Source organism: Ursus maritimus, unplaced genomic scaffold (assembly GCF_017311325.1).
Source record: "Ursus maritimus isolate PB19 unplaced genomic scaffold, ASM1731132v1 scaffold_6, whole genome shotgun sequence".
NCBI classification, from domain to species: domain Eukaryota; kingdom Metazoa; phylum Chordata; class Mammalia; order Carnivora; family Ursidae; genus Ursus; species Ursus maritimus.
The window spans coordinates 19411163-19427445 of NW_024426774.1; the positions used below are offsets into that span (position 1 = coordinate 19411163).

The window sequence follows — 16283 nt, forward strand, 5'->3', positions numbered from 1 at the left end:
TATATGCATGTGTCTACTTTCCCAAACAGATGAGGTCAGAGTTCATGTCTTGCACCTTGCAGGCCCCCCAAATGGGCAACAGCTGTCTCCCCCTCCCACCCCTCCCCCTTCTGCCTGTTTTGGGTGACCCTTGAGGCAGAGAGGACTGTGTGAAGTCACTCCCAGGCAGCTGCAACATCCCTAGCACAGTGTTGCGGTGCCCAGAGTGACCCCCCACAAGCCCCATTCTAGGGGTCGCTTAGCAGAGTTCCCTGAGGCAGTATGCCAATGGAAAGGCCTTCTTCGGGGACTCTGGGCTCCTATGCCACCTTTCCCAGGCCAGGACATACACCTGCTGGTTTGCAGGCTCCACCAGCCCCCAGATGCTCAGGGAGAAGGGGGTTGTGAGAGTCCCAGGTCAGGGTGTCAGTGAACCACAGGAAGGAAGGGGGGCTGGCCTCCCACACCCCTCCAGGCCCTTGGAGGCTGAGCCCCTGGCTCGCCTGTGACTGCTGTTATCCCACCATCTACAGGCATGCTTCTTCCACTCCTCCGAGATCAAATGACACCAAGCGATCACCTACCTGACCCCCTCCCAGGCCAAAACTAAGATGTCCCCCAAAGGGTCCTCAGGGCCTGGGAGCTGCTGCTGGGGCACAGCCCCTCCCCACCCACTGCTAAATGAGCTTCCCACTGGTTCCTGGTTTGCCTTCCCTCACCCTCCGCGCCACCCCAAACCAAACCTCTTCTGGAAGGGGTTGAGGAGAGGAGGAAGAGCCCCAGATTCTGGGCAGCACATCTCAGAATCACTAGCCCCTGGCCCAGAGGCCCTGGTGCCATTCGTCCCCACCTTGGGCCCCAGGGAGGCTCAGCCGGACCCCACCTCAAACCCTTCTGCCACTCAGAGACGTGGGCTTTGGTTTCCCAATCCGTACAATGGAGTACATAGGAGCCCCTACTTTATAGACCCATTTTAAGGTATGAGAGGATTCCAGAACCGTTCAGCACGTGCCTGGCACACAGTGGGCACTAAATAAATGGTAAGTCTTTAAAAAAGTATTATGTGATTAACCAGGGCAAAAGGCCAGTGAAGTGTCCTTAGGAAACCTAGACTCTGGCTTAAGACCACACCCACAAGTGGCTCTCGCTCACTGTGGCCTGACCCAGAGTCCCCTCGCTGAGCTAAAGCCCGAGTCTGCTGCTAATCCCCCAGTCCAAGGCCCCTGGCCACAAGAACGGGTAACCTTTTCCGCAGAGCCCAGAATCTGTCACCGTGGCCACACACACACACACGTGCACACACAGATACACACAGACAGATGCACATGCACAGACACACGTATGTGTACACATAGATACAAGCGTGCGCACACGTACACACACACAGACACTCCCCCTCACACAGCCAGATACAGACACACATAGACATGCAGAGACACACATATGTAGACAGACACGTATGTACACACACACACACACACACACACGCCTCTCCCACTCCAGGCACCCCCTGCACATGCGTCATACATTTCACCTATGTTCTGGGCCAAAGAGGCATTTGGAAACCAGCTTGGGAACCTCATAACCATTCATAACATTGTTCCGAGAGAAAACACAAAACATTGCCCGATAAACAAACATTTGCAATAGAATTCCTCCAAGAGCTAGGAATTGCCTGTGCTAGAAAACTAACAGAGCAAGAAGAGAAAAACCGCATAAACTTAGTTTGCCTCTGCAAAATTAATACCAATTACAAAAACATTTATGTGAACTGCTTACCATTTACACCTAATTACCATGCAGCACAATTATGCATACCATTAAGGGCATGCCAGATTAATTATGCTGTACGTTTCATTTGATTACACACCACACCCTCAGTCCATATATGCCCAGCTTCCAGAAGGCTGCCCCTCCGACGGGGTACATGCTCAGGTCTGTACAAACCCAGAGAAGCACTGGTTTCCACACTCAAATCGATAGTGGTCCCCACCCCAACCCCTTGCCCAGCCAGAGACAGCCTGACTCCAGCCAGGCCTTCCTGCCGACGTCACCGCCCCGGGAGCCGGGGCCCGGAAGCCATCTTCCCAGCAGAGCCTCCTGCAGAAAGCAGAGATGCTTCAAAGGTCTCCCCCTGGGCGTGGCTACATGTCACAGGGGCCAGGATCCTGCCAATGGTCACCATGGGTGCCCGCTCATGAGGAAGCTGGCCTCACTGTGCAGACAGGGTCACCCCAAGCTCATCTCCCAGACCCCACCAGGGCCCTGCACCCCTTTCCCTGGCACACCGAGGAAGCTTCTGGGCAAGGTCCCAGCAGCACTCCGCCCGCGCTTGCCCTCTGCTCTCCACACAGCCGTGGGCAGTTCTGTCCCCCCTCTATCAAAGAGAAAAGGAACCGACTCCCCTAACTCCCATGTTGTCCACTAGCTGCTCTTCAAATACACCGGGGTGACCCAGGCTTGAGAGCCCACCTGCCCAGGACAGGGGACTCCTCACAACCTACTGAGGAGACAGGTGGGACAGGCCTCCCAGAGGCAAATAGCGAGAAGCAGCTCAACCAGCGAGAGAGGGAAAGGGGCACGCACGTGTGTGCCCCCTCAACCCCAGACGGGGAACAGGAGCGGCGGAATGTGAATTCTCAAACACCTGTGAGGCCAACCGCATAAGGATTCTTTTACAAGAGGGGTGACATTAAAAGTGTGACAAGTGACATAAAATACCCAGGTTTAGTACAAAAAGCAGTGTTTCAAACAAGCAAACACAAGCCTGTGAAGTTATCTCCACTTGGCAGATGGCAAAACTGAGGCTAAGGAGCGTGGCGTGATCTGCCCAAGGGTGCGGCGAGGAGGCGGCAGGGTCAAGGCGAGACCCCTGTCTGTCCAGCACTGGGTCTGGTGGCCCTGGCATGATGCCACACTTCTCTCAGTGGTGCTATCCCAGCTTGTGTCATTCTTCTAGAAGTTCTTTGGAAATGGCCCTTCCTGTGACATACAGAAGACTCACTTCTATTTTAGAGAAAGTTTTTGCTTGTTTCTTTTACTTGATTCCCAAAACTGCTGTCCCCAGCTTGTCCCCAGCTTATCCACAGTGATCTCGCAGGCCTGCCTCTGAAGGGAGGGCGGATGCCAACTTTGCAATTCACATACTATTCTCAAAGGGCGACAGGACTCACCCAGGTCCTGCAGCCAGGGAGCCCAGGGACAGAGTCGAGGCCTTAGAGGCTCTTCTTCTTTCTTTCTTTTTTTTTAAAGACGTTATTAGAGAGAAAGCGAGAGAGAGAGCATGAGCAGGGGGAGGGGCAGAGGCAGGAGCAGACTCCCCACTGAGCACGGAGCCCGAGGCCAGGTGGGGATCCCAAGACTCTGGGATCATGACCTGAGCCCTAAGGCCCTGGGATCATGACCTGAGCCCTAAGGCAGGCAGACACTTAACCTTAACTGACTGAGCTACCCAGGTACCCGAGCTTCATCTTTTGAGGGGACTCCTGAGAAGTACAAGCCCCTGCTCAGGGTCCCAAACATCAGGATTCCCCCAGTTATGTCCCTCCTCAAAAATCTACAGGGATGGCTACAGTTATGGAAGAAAATGTGCCTGCCCTTCTAATCCATCATGCTGGACCGGGCCCCACCCTGGGCTCCCCAACTCCAGTCCCTTCCCCCACGTGAAGCACCCCCAGGGCTCTCCCAGGCTACCCCCACCTGTGCCTCTCAGAGGCTGCCACCTCCACCCACGCATCTGGCCAGGTGACACGGCCCAGCCGTTCCCGCCAGCTCTGCTCCCGAAATGCCTCATGGAGTACCCCGCCTCCATGTCCAGGCTGCTGCTCCCCTTCTGCCTGGGCTCCCTGCCCCCATCCTCTTGTCCAATCTCTCTGCCCGGAGGCCCCTAGGTGCGCTCTCAGATATAAACACGGGCACGTTACTCCAGGCCTTCCATGGTCCAGCTCCAGCCCCGCCCCCACAGGCCACCATTCCTCACAGCCCATCAGGTCAGAAAATGCCCTTGACCCCCGGGCTCACTGCTCCCTGCCCTTTGACACCCTGTTCAAGCATCTTTAGCACTTCCTTATGTCATTGCCGACTCACTATGTCGTACACCTGAAGCTCATTTAACAGTACAGGTCAAAGAAATTTCCATTAGAAAAAAAAAGCCCTTCCTGATTTTCTCTCCCCTCTGAAGGAGACATCGCTTCTCTGAGGCCCCGTGACGTCCAGAGCTCTCTCCCCCAGCCTGTATTCGAATCATCGCCCTGCTCAGATGCATCTCGCTGTGGGCGTAGAGACCAGCTCAGTCTCTTTCGTCTTTGTGGCCAGTGCCTGGCACATAGTAGGTCTTGAATAAATGAACAGATGAACATTATTCAAGGATCTGAAGCAAGGGACCTCTGGACAGAAACTCGAGAGCCGCCAGGCCTGCCAAGGTGGGACCCCGGACGCTCGCTGTGCTGAACCCCAGCTCTCCTGGAGTCCAGACTGTGTAGAGCGTGTTGACAGAAAAAAAACAGAGAAGCAACTGCCCGGCCCCACTGGGCTTCCCAGCTGAGCCTCCAGTACTAGGCAGGCCCTCAGGCCACCACCAGATGGGCGGGGAGTCCGGCCGTGAGAGGATGGCAATAGGCACCACATTGTTGCTGGGCATAAAACCATTAGGCTCCATTGCTGTGCACCAGCTGCCAGGCCCGCTGCGGTCTAGACCCTCCCATGCCTCCAGGCCAGGGGGCAGAGCCGGCCCTGCCAGCAGGGCCAGAACCCAGCAGAGAGGTCACTGCCTGCTCTGGACCCAAAGAGACCAGAGGGCAGCGAGAGAGGAGGCCCAGGACTTAGGGGACCAGCGAGGTCCCCAGTGGGCATGGACGCTAGCAAGATGGAAGTTAGTGCATCCTGAGCAAAGGCCCAGAGACCAGGCGGCCAGGGCCTGAGGGCTCACAGATCGACCAGCCGAATGCTGGCTTTCCGGAGGCCCTGAGACCCCTACAGTGCGGATGACAGACGACATTTGCAGGGTCTGACGGAGCAACAGGGCCTTCACGGGGGTCGTCTTGCCCGGTCCCCACAGAAACCCTCATGCAGCTGTCTCGTGACCCCACTTAAAGAAAAGGAACTCCTACCTTCTGGCCACCTACTGTGTGCCAGGAACAGCGCCAGCTGTCTCAGACAGTGTTAATTTGACTCGGGCACCACAGGTAAGAGGCACGAGGCAGAGGCCATCCTCCCCGAAGCACAGATGCAGAGCCTGTGGCACGAGGACACGAGGACATGGAGGCCCACAGCCACTGCGAGCTAGGAGCACCGAGATGCGCATCTGCCCCCGCCCGCCTGCCGGGGGCAGATGCGCATCTGCCCCCGTCCGCCTGCCTGGACTCAGGGCGCAGGGCTGGGGGGGGGGTAGAGGGACCTGCTCCACGCTTGCTTGTGTGGTCCTGTATGTATCTTCCTGCCTTAATTCAGGGCAGGGACAGAGACGGACAAGGACGCATACCCTTTCTCGTGTCATGTTAAACAGGCAGCCTCAGAGGGGAAAGCAAACTCCAAGAAGGCACCCATGGGTGGGGGTGGGGGCTGGCACTGGGGGAGGGGCTGTGGAAGGGGAAGATGGGAGCTGTTGCCAAGCAACAGGCAGAGGAATTTGTAGCTGCCTTTTCTCACCTCTCCACCCTGTCCCCTGGGTCACTGCCACCCACTCGTGGGCCTCCAGATCACAGAGCTGGGTGCAGCTTCAGCCCACGTGCCAGATGAGCTCCCCAGAACCCTTTCCATCCCTTTCTGGGGGCCTCCCAAAGCCCCATTCTGTCCTCTCTGTGCGCAGCTCCCCAGGCTGTCCCTGTGTCAGGGATGGGTCGCCTGAGCTCCACCCTGGGACCCGGCCCTGGTTATACCTCCTGTTCCCAGGGAACCATCTGGGCCACAAGAGCCACCAGATCGAAGCCTTCTGTGAAGACCCTCAATGATCTGTTTCCCATCCGGGTGAACACCATCCTATAAAGCTAACTTGGCCCGCTGGCCCTGGCACAGACGGGGATTCAGCCAGCTGCCTATTTTCCACTCGCCCACTTAGCCCAGCCTTTGCTTAGAGGCCCCCAGCATCTGTACTATTTCTCCCTGCAACCCTTCCGGGAAGGACAGGTACCTGAGTGGCCCTACCCTCTGCTGTCAGTCTCCAAGCTCATTTCTTATCCATTATAAAAAAGAGTCATCCTGGGGCGCCTGGGTAGTGCAGTCGTTAGGCGTCTGCCTTCGGCTCAGGGCGTGATCCCGGCGTACCGGGATCGAGTCCCACATTGGGCTCCTCCGCCGGGAGCCTGCTTCTTCCTCTCCCACTCCCCCTGCTTGTGTTCCCTCTCTCTCGCTGGCTGTCTATCTCTGTTAAATAAATAAATAAATAAATAAATAAATAAATAATCTTTAAAAAAAAAAAAAAGAGTTATCATTCCAGCCTAGCATGACTCAAATCTTTTTCATGTTCTTATCCAGAAGCTTTAAAAAGTGTGGTTTTATTTATTTTTGTTGTTGTCATTAAAAAGTAACACATGTGCGTTTACATTTTTTCAAAGATTACAAAAACGTATAAAGCATATAAAGTAAAAAGGCAAAGTCTTTGTTGACAGGTCTGCTGTGTATCCTTCCAGAACAACTTTTTCTGTCCATGTATATTTGTGTTTATTTTAAAGGATTTTACAAAAACAAGATTACACTCTGTACGCTGCTTTTGTGGGTTACCCAACACCATATTGCGGACACTTAACACATCAGAATAGACATATCAAATCTAAATAGATTCCCCTTTATCCATAAATGTATTTATCTTCGCAGAATCTCTAAAATTAATCACACAGGACCATTCTCTCAAGAAGCCCCCAGGTTCTGGTTGCTGGAGTGTTAGAGGAACCCACCTGCCAGGCACGGGCCTGCCGGCCCTCGCCAGCCCCTCTCAGGGTCCTCTCTGAGGGGAGGAACACTTCCAGAGCCCCCAGCCTCATGGCCTCCCAGTCCAAGCATTCCCCAACATTCACCGTGACGTGGCCTGGTCCAATCCAGGGCTCAATAAGCCACAGATCTGACCCCACCGTCCCATAAGGTCCCGTCTGAGCATCTTTTAACCTGTTCAAGTAAGGACCACTGGAACACAGGGATCTAGGTCATCTCTTAAGTCCAGAACATCTGTACCAACCCCCAGATTCATCTACACAGCACACAGCAGAGTACTAGAGTAGGAGTCAAGGACACCCAAGTTCTGACCATCCGCTTACTAGCTGGGAGAGATGGTCCACTGTTCCCTCAATATACCCAGACAGGGCAGCTAACAACTGGCTCAGAATAAAAATGACCTTGACATTTGAAACAGAAACAGAGAGGGAAGATCAATAGGGATGACAGTGAGCAGGGCCATGACCGCAGGAAAGAGAAAACAGGAACCTGGGTATGGAAGTAAATAAGGCTGGGAAGCCTTAGGAGTCAGAGGGGACCTCAGCAGGACTGGAGTGGACCATGCTTAGCTATGGTTGAAAAAAAAAAAATTCCACTCCCTACAGGGATTCGGTTAGGAAAGCCCCAGACGTCTGCACCTCCTCCCCCTGTCGCTGTCCTCCAGACAGGCCTGGCCTGGATGTGATCAGCAAGGGAGATGTGGCCTGGAGGGCCCTGACCACTAGCTGTCCTTGCTGGGGGCTGCCAGGCACCTGCAGCCACGCCCAGGTCACATCCCCTTGGAACCGGGGGCTCAGTTCAACTGCATGTGCTGGAGGGAGACTGGAGAGAAGGGCAGAGTCAGCTTCTGCAGCCCTCATTTCCCTCATTCCCCTCCCACTCACAGCCCCTTGCGGGAATGTTCTGGATGCTGGGGCACCTCAGCCTGGGTGAGGGGAAGCAATGGGAGGCCAGGGACCCTCCTCCTCCCCATTCATACCACGGTTGGTTGCCGGTTGCCCTCACTGGCATGCAGATCTTACCCTGGCTGGTGTTCCCCTTAATCGCCACAGCCCCCTGGGGTTGGTGTGATTTAAATATGCTCTGTTTCCCTCCAAGTCTGAGCTCTTAAGTGCTCATCTATGGAATATAAAGGGCTCATCAAGCGCCTACAGCAAATGAGCTCCGTTGGCCCCTTCCCTGCCCTCCCTGTCGTCCCTCTGGCTTCTCCCCACCCCACTCCACCCCATAAAGCCACGACAAGCAGGGTAGTTCAAAACGATTGTCCACAGGACAAGCAGGAGTTACACAGAACAGGGGCCGCTCTCCCCAAATCGATGTGGGGCCTCAGTGTGGCCCCCAGCACACCGGGGGCCCCACTCCACCCCCCAGCATCTCCTCCACACTCCAGCCACCCCTTTCCCCACAGCTTGGCTTCCTCCCTTCAGCCTGGAAGCCCCGCCTCAGTGCTTTAAGGCCCATCTTAGGTACCACCTGTTCCAAGAAGCCTTCCCTGATCCCCTCAGGTCGTTGTGACCTCACTGTCCTTTGAGCGCTTTATTTCTCCCTCTCCTGTGACTTTGGTCTATGGTGATTAATTAGCTGGGCTCATCCTGAACTCATTCTGTGTCCCCTCAAATCCTAGCACAGGGCCTTGCCCACAGGAAATGCTCAGCAAGCAAACACGGGATGCTCAAGGTAAGATCCGAATAAAGAGCTGGAACTCCGGCGTGAGGGATTTAAGGTGAGCACACAGACAACCTGTTCACAGTGTGATCTGTTACACTCCGGAAGAGACTGCCAAGTGGCACTGAGGAGCCCTCCCCTCTGAAGCTCCGTCAATCAGGATCAGCAATTTTCTCCGTTGTCCAAGATTGTGCAAAAGAGGCAGGAAGGTGGACAAGGCTTCTGAGAGCACTTCCTGCAGCGTCGGTCCACCCATGCTGCCCAAACACTGGGCATTGACATTCCGCTAAGGGAGGAACGCACGCTGTCCCCGGAATCCTCACGACAACCCTAAGTACGGCCGCATCTTATTTCCACGGTACAGGTGAGGAAACAGAGGCACAGAGTAATTAAGTTAGCTGCCCCAGATCTCGCCGCAGGGAAGTGGCTGACTCCAGGACCCTCACTTCGGATGCCTCAAAACGGGCTCATTTCTAAGCAAGTCACATCTCTCCCCACGCGGCTGCACACCGCGTACACAGTCTGCACAGACACACGTGCACCACACCCTGTCTTGCCCACAACATTCAGCCAAGTGGAGGCAGGCTGGAACACACTCACACATACACAGACACACACATCTCTGACACTTCATGGGTCTCAGATTTGGTTTTGGTTTTGGTTTTTTTTGTTGTTGTTTTTTTTGGGGAAAAATAGTCAAAGAGAGACTAGACTGAAAACAAGCCCTCAAGATTTGGGAGGAAAGGTATCTGGCACCTTAGTTTACCATGAAAGCCCTCAGGGAGGCCAAACTCAGGCCTATGGAGATGCCGGGGGGGGGAGCGCTCCTAACTGGCTCTCCCACCTATTAGATACCAAAGTGGAAGTGGAAACAATTCCCAAGCGCCATGCCACACACCACACACTGAGTCAGGGACCCCAGGCCCGCACAAGCAGCATGAAGCAAACAGGGAAAGGCTCAGGACTGGCTCTTCTGGCCTCAGGGTCTGGCCCCACACCCTAACAGTCCCAACCCAGCTCCAAGTGCTCTCAGAGCTTAAAAGTTCTCTTTCAAGCCTAAATTGTAAGGCTTGGATACTAATGGTAACATTTCAGGCCCAGTAATGAGGATCGAGTGGTCTATTCTTAACTTACCCATTAGGAAGCAGGTAAGACTCCTCCGAGTCTCCTGTATACTTCTCAACAAAAGGAGCCTTGCCTGGCCACCGCTAGGGAGAGGGCAGGGACCCAAAACACAGATGTGTAGCAAGCTCCCCCACCGTCCAGCAGACACCCATGGAGGCCCCACTAAATGTCTGATGGGGGACCCGGAGGCAGCCAAGTCAAGATCCTTGTCCTGTGGAAACCACAGGCTTATGGGAGAGAGCAGGAGACGGGACAGTGTGGGGCCAAGTCACGCTGGGCAAGCATTTTATAGCTTGTCCTGCATTTCTTGCAGCCTTTTTCAGAGGACCGTTGGCAGTGATGTGTGACTGTGATAGGAAAATATTCACAAGGGACTCGAGAGCATATTATGAATTGAACTCGGGGGAAAAAAACCTCAGAAATTACGTGCACACACAGATTTACACATAAGCCTACAGAAGGACACACGCGTGTGAAGCTTCACCCCGAGGCTGTATTTTTACACTCTCTGTGGAGTCACCTGTGACAAACCTCTCTCCTTGCAGGGCCCCCAACCCTCGAGCCACCTTTTCCTTTCAAAGGCCCATCCCCCAGGAGGCCTTGCTCTCTCAGACCTCCTCTCCTTGGAAGCCTTTCCGGATTACCGCTGTATGGTGAAAACAGACCACCCCGCCCCCATTCCTGGTTCTGAAATTCCACCAGTAGAATCAGAGCCATAGAATTTCAAAGTTGGAATGGACCTCCAAGCTCCAGTCCAACCCCCACCCCACAGAGGAATCCTGTCTGCAGACACCCTGACAGATGGCCACCGTCCGGTCGTCCTCTCCAGGGCTAGGGGGGCTGCCCTTGCACTGTGCACCCGGCACGCCTTGATTCTAGAAGGAATTCACCTTTTTAAGGCCGGCCTCCTATTGCAGCCACCCGCCCCCCCAGACCTGGGGTGGAAAACAAGGAGAACATGGGTCAGCCTGAGCCAGGGCAGGGGCTATGCTTCTGAGGAGTAGCTGCAGACCGGTACCAAGCAGCTGGAGAAGAGTGCAGAGACGGAGCCAGGGCCCAAAGCAGTGGGGCCGGGGAAGGGAGGAAGGCAGGCAGGTGCCAGAGCTGAGGCACAAGTCGGCCGGCCCCTGCCTGGGTGCAGCACATGCACACGCACACACAGGCACGCACGCTCACACTTTCACAGTTGCCTGTCAACCAACCAGGCTCTCCTCAATAGGACCTGGAGGCACAGGGGGACCACCTTGCCCCAGAAGCCTAGCAGGAACTCCTGACAACCCCAGCCTCCCAAAGCCAGGCAGCTCAGAAGCCACCAAAAGATAGCCCCTGCCAGCAGAGAGGACAACCCAAACAGGGTCCCTCCGCCTAACAGCTGGGCTCCCCAGATCCCACAGGCCAGTCCTAACACTCCAGCAACGCCGCCGCCGAAGGAGAAAAGCTTCCCTGGCTGCAGCTGTCACATCTGCCTGGAAGGGAGGAGGCACAGCAGAGCAGCACCTGATCCCAGGATCCCTTCACAGCCCGCCAGCCCAGGAGACTGGAAGCCGGTTCAGCCACTGGCAGCCCAGGGTGAAACATGAAGACTGAGCAGTCCCCCAGGGATGCTGATGGCAGTCTCTGGGCATGGCAGCGAGGGGCAAGCTGGGTCACAGGGCAGAGGGCGCTTCTCGCCCAGGCTCCTGTCCCTGCTAGTTTGGGAGGGGGCGCGTGGAGTGGCTCTGAGTGCCCCCCACACCCCGCTGCCCTTCCTCCCCCGCCCTCAGGCGGGAGCTGCCCAGCTGGGTGCTGGACGCCATCTTGGGTCAAGGTGCAGCCACAGGGGGCTCCCCTCAGGAGCAGGGGAAGAAAGCCCCCGAGACTCAGCAAGCCCCCACTCCCCAACCAGGGCAGCAACACCTACTCAACTGGCTTTGCAGGAGAGAGAGGTGGAAGGACGTTGGGGATAGAAAAGTGGGGGAGAGAAAAGTGGGAAATAACAGAGGGGGGGTGGGAGGAGAGTGGGTGCCCCCAAGAAGGGAGGTTCCAGGAAAGCGAAATGCAGTTTGGCAGCCGGAGGGCCGCGGGCCCCAGCGATGGGGGGCTGGGGGAGGCCGGGGGCGGGCCCTGGACCCACGCCAGCTCGGTCCGCGCCGAGTGGGAGGGAGGGCAGGGCGGCCTGGGGGAGGGGAGCCGGGGTGAGGGCGGGACACGGACCGCGGCCGCCTGCGGCTCCGAAGCTCGGGGTCTCCTGGGGCGCGGGGCCGCGGGGCCGAAGACCCCGATCTGCAGCCTCTGCGAGGCCTCGTCCTTCACTGTGCAGATGCGAAGCTTTCAAGGACACGTCTGCACCGGCCCAGCGGGGGTGCGTGTGCGTGAGTGTGTCCGCGTGCGTGTGTGTGCGACGGGGGGTGCTGCTGCAGGGGGCGACCCCGGGCGCTCCCACCCGCGCCGCTCCCGGCCCTGGCCCTGGCCCGCAGCTCCCATCCCCGCGTTTTCCGGTCCCCGCGGCCCCGGCCCGGGATCTTCGCCCGCCCCCGCCCCGCCCCCACACTGCGGCGCCGCCGCCACCGCCGCCACCGCCGCCGCCGCCGCCGCCGCCCCGGCTCCCACGGCCCGCGGCGGGGGCAGGGAGGAGCCAGGCACGACGTCCCCCCCCGCGCGCTGCCCGGCCCTCCGCGGGGAGGTGTGCCCCCCAAGTGGCACTCTCCCCACCCCCGCCGCCCCTCCCAGATCCGCTGGCACCCCGCACCCCCAGCCACAGGTGGCCGGAGGAGGATCGCTGCGCAGCGCTCCCCGGCCCGGCCCCCGGATCACCCCTCGGCCCGCCCCCGGGGGCCTCCCGGGTCCTCCGCCCCGCCGGGCCGAGGAGGGCCGGGAGCCGGGGGGAGGGGCGGGGGGCCGGGTCGTGCCAGGCTGCCATTTTCTGCCGCCGCCGCGGAGCCTGCGCGGGGCCCGGCCCCCGCCCCCTCCCCCGCTCCCTGCGGGCCGCGGCGGGAGCCGATCATTCCGGGTCGGGGTCCGCGCCCTCCAGCGCCCCGGCCGCAGGCCCCAGGCGGGGCCCCGGGGCGGGGGCAGAGCCCGGAAGGCGGGGGCGGCCAGGCCGGGGCCCCTGCGGCAGCGCCGAGCCGGGCACCGCGGCTGAGGCAGGCGGTGGAGGGGGCCCCCCGCGGCATTGTATAGACTTGAACTTGAGCCCGGAGCCGGGCGGGGGCGGGGAGGGGGCTCCGCGCCGGGAGCGGGCGGGACGGGAGGGGGCGCCTGCCGAGCCCGCGGGGACATAAACAAACCCTCAAATCCCCCGCGCCGCCCTGGCCAGCCCGGCCCGCCGTCCCCGCCCGCAGCCCTGGCCCCGCGAGCGCCCGGCGCCGAGTTGCAGGGGTCCGGGAGCGTGCCCCGAGCCGGGCACTGCCCGCCGCCGTGTCCCCCGCCCGGCCTCCCCTCCTCCCCGCCCGCCTCCGGGCCGGCCTCCCGGGCCGCCAGCAGCGGCGCTCATTACCGTGTGGCCGGTGGGGTCGGGCCGGCCCGGCTGCGCGCCCTGGTGCCGCGGCGCCGCGTCCCGGCTCGTCCTCTGCTCTCGCCGCCGCCGCCGCCGCCCGCGCGCCCTCCCTCCCTCCCGGCCCGCCTGCCTGCCTCGCTCGCTCCCTCCCTCCGCTCGCTGTCGCGCTCCCTCTCTCCGCCTCCTCTGCCGGGTCCCCCCCTCCCACCCCTTCTCTCCGCCTTCCTCCTTCCCTCCCTCCGGCCGCCCGCGGGCCCAGGCCTCCGCCCGCTGCTCGCCCCCCGCGGCCGCGCTGGCCCCGGCCCCGGCGCTGCGGAGCCGGCCCGGGAGGCAGCGCCGACTGGGGGGCCCCGGGGCGCCGCGGCGGTAGCGGCCTGGGCGCGCGGCCGGTCCTAGCGCCCTCGGCCCGACTTCCCGGCCTCTGCGGCCCCGCCGGGGGTCTACGCACGCTGCGAGACGGAGGGCCGGACCCCGCAGTGCCCAGACCCTGAGCTGGGCCTGGGCACCCCTCCGCGGCCGCGCTCCGGGCCACTCCGCCGGGGGCCTTGCTGCAGCCCTCCCCCCCACCCCCCGCGGGGTGCCCCGCTACCTGGCGCTGCCTCTGCGCTGGGTCCCCGCATCCAGCACTGGCCGCAGGGACAGCGGCCCCTCCTCTCCCCGGGCCGGTGTCAAGTGCCTCCCCCCAGAAGCCCGCGGAGCCCCCGGCGGCCTTCACCCTGCAGTTCTCCCGACCTCCACCAGAGCCCACTGCACTCTGCCTGCCTCAGCACTGGGGCTGGGGACAGCAGCGCCGGCCCATCCGCACCGCAATCCCCACCCGACCTGCCACCCCCGCCAGGTGCAGCCGCCGAGTGGAGGCCAGCCCACTCAACAGGACGAAGGTCGAGGCGCCAGGTCCATCCAGGCCGTCTTGGAGGCTCGGGCACTTCTATAGGATGAGTCCCCTTAGAGGGAGTGAGCTCCCCATACCTTGAAGTGTCCAAGTAGAGTTGAGTGCCCTCAGTTGGACAGTGGAAGACTGAAAGACTTCATGGGGTGGGAGGTTGAACTAAATGACATTGAAGATCCCTTCCAGCTCGAAGATTCTGCACACCTACACTCCACCCTCACGCTTACTCACCCCTTTCCCGCGGGGGTTGTTCTCATTTCCCAGAGAGTTCTACGGGCTCCAGGTTTCTGACTTGGGGCATCTCTGTCTACTTCTGTCAGCACAGCCACCCTCTGCTCATCACTTTCCCAACTGCTACCTCTCGGGCTTGGTGCTGGGCCCCCTGATCCCCCCAGCCTGGCTCTCCACTTCTGCCCATACCTCCACCAGCCTCTCCTACTGTGCACCCCCAATCCTCCTAGCACTTCAGCCACATGGCAGTGCCCTGAGCTCTCTGACCCAGGGCATGGAGTGCTCCATTCCGCAGGCACCCATCATCCCACTTGTGGGTGGGGGGTCCCAAAGATGGGTACTCAGGCCCTCACTGCTGAAACCAGTCCTACTTTTCCCTTCTCCCCCTCCAGCTTCACCCCTTTGAGGGCACAGGAACAGAGTTACCTAACTCTTTGAGACATGGAACCCAACTTTCGTCCAAGAAGTTTTCCTTCTGGAAGGAATGCTCCCACAACCAACAGTCTTCCCCACTCCCCAGCCTCAAGGTCAGAGGCCACTCTCCACACAATCGTCCTGGCCTCTTTCAGTGTCAGCCTCACTCAAGTGGTCGCCCCATGCCACTGATGACAGGCCCTGCTATCCGTGGATTCACCTGTCCAGTTCCAGAGACTCATGCTGTTTCCCCCTTGAGGACAGGAACCACATCTGTAGCTTGGCACCTGACGCCCAGTAGGTTCTCAATAAACATCTGTTGAATGAATGTGTGCATTGCAGGCTCCTTGCCGCTTTGCTTTCCACATCAAGACAGGCACCCGCAAATACTCTGAAGCATGGCTAAGGGGAAGGCCGTGTTCAGAAAGATGGCGCCATGCCTCTCCCTTCCTCAAGGGCTTATATAATACTGCCCCCAAATAGCAGCGACTGTTTCCTGAGTGCCTCCTGTGCGCCAGGCACCGGACCTGGCACATTTCCCTTAGTCCTTGCCGAACCTATGTGGTAGTTTATATTATCCTCACTCTACAGAGGAAGAAACTGAGGCTTAGTCAAAGCCACACAGTTGGGGAAGTCACAGAACCAGGATTCAAAACCTGGTCCATCGGACCCTGACATCACCACCTCACACTTTTAAAACATTATAGTTGCTCTCCACAAGCTGAGATTCTCAGGTCAAGAAGAGCAAAGTTAAGTTTCTATTGAGTAGAACTATTTATGATGAAGTCACTGGGAGCCCAAAATGTGTGTGACCTTGGATATCTGTGTTGCTGGGGTCAAGAGGCCCAAGATGACCATGTTAGAGGGGGTTTGTGTCCAGCAAGAAGCAACCATGTGGCTGCAGTTTTGGTTCTGGAACCTAGCCCTGACGTGGCCCCTCCAGGTGGTCCCGAGAAGAGGCATCTCAGTGCTGGCTAACTCTACTTGGCCCTCCTCCCCACACATCACACTGGGTCTGACTCCGACTGATTTAGCCTTCGGGCTCCTAGACCCCCTCACTTCTGTACGTTCCACTGTGGCCTGACCAGAATCCTGGTTGATCCTAGATTATCCGGAGCAAGGGGCAGTATCAGGATAGTCTAGGGTTATCCTGCAATATTGCAAACAACCCCAAATTTTCATGACTTAAAATCACAAAAGTTCTGCGGAAGACAGTACGGTGTCTCCTCACAAAAATTAAACATAGAATTACCATACAATCCAGCAATTCCACTTCTACGTATAGACCCGAAGGAACCAAAAGCAGAGACTCTCATAGTCTCTACTTGTACCCCAGTGTTCATAGCAGTATTGTTTGCAGTAGCCAAAAGGTGAAGACCACCCAGATGTTCACGAATAGATGAACAGATAAATACAATGTGGCGTATACGGTCCATGGAATGTTATTCAGCCTTAAAGGGGAAGGACATTCTGAAAGCTGCCACAACATGGATCAACCCTGAAGACACTCTGCTAAGTGAAATAAGTCAGACACAAAAGGACAAATGTTGTGTGATTCCACCTACGGGAGGTACCCAGAGT

General features: G+C 58.4%; 2 protein-coding genes across 3 annotated transcripts in view; one reads left to right on the plus strand and one right to left on the minus strand.

The window, feature by feature from the left end:
* The window catches only part of DNMT3A (DNA methyltransferase 3 alpha), a 95780-nt gene extending 81862 nt beyond the window's left edge, over positions 1-13918 (minus strand). The window contains exon 1 of one of the 2 annotated variants that reach the window (XM_040622960.1): positions 13758-13918. The gene's annotated coding sequence lies outside the window, so the exon portion shown is untranslated. Of the gene's footprint in view, positions 1-13168; positions 13288-13757 lie in introns of those variants that run through there. The other variant, XM_040622961.1, reaches the window with a different exon arrangement.
* On the plus strand, positions 11729-15030 carry LOC103671681. The gene is made up of 3 exons (XM_040623142.1): positions 11729-12034; positions 13910-14062; positions 14681-15030. Exons 1-3 carry the CDS (start codon positions 11729-11731, stop codon positions 15023-15025), a joined length of 804 nt encoding a protein of 267 aa, XP_040479076.1. The 3' UTR covers positions 15026-15030.
* The last annotated feature ends 1253 nt before the right edge of the window (positions 15031-16283 follow it).

Excerpts from the sequence above, each read along its gene's own strand:
- LOC103671681 (XM_040623142.1), top strand. The coding sequence starts at position 11,729 with ATGCAGTTTGGCAGCCGGAGGGCCGCGGGCCCCAGCGATGGGGGGCTG. Across the intron at positions 12,035-13,909 it reads TCTGCACCGGCCCAGCGGGG|AGCCCACTGCACTCTGCCTG; the intron begins GTGCGTGTGCGT and ends GACCTCCACCAG. Across the intron at positions 14,063-14,680 it reads GACGAAGGTCGAGGCGCCAG|CTTCACCCCTTTGAGGGCAC; the intron begins GTCCATCCAGGC and ends CTCCCCCTCCAG.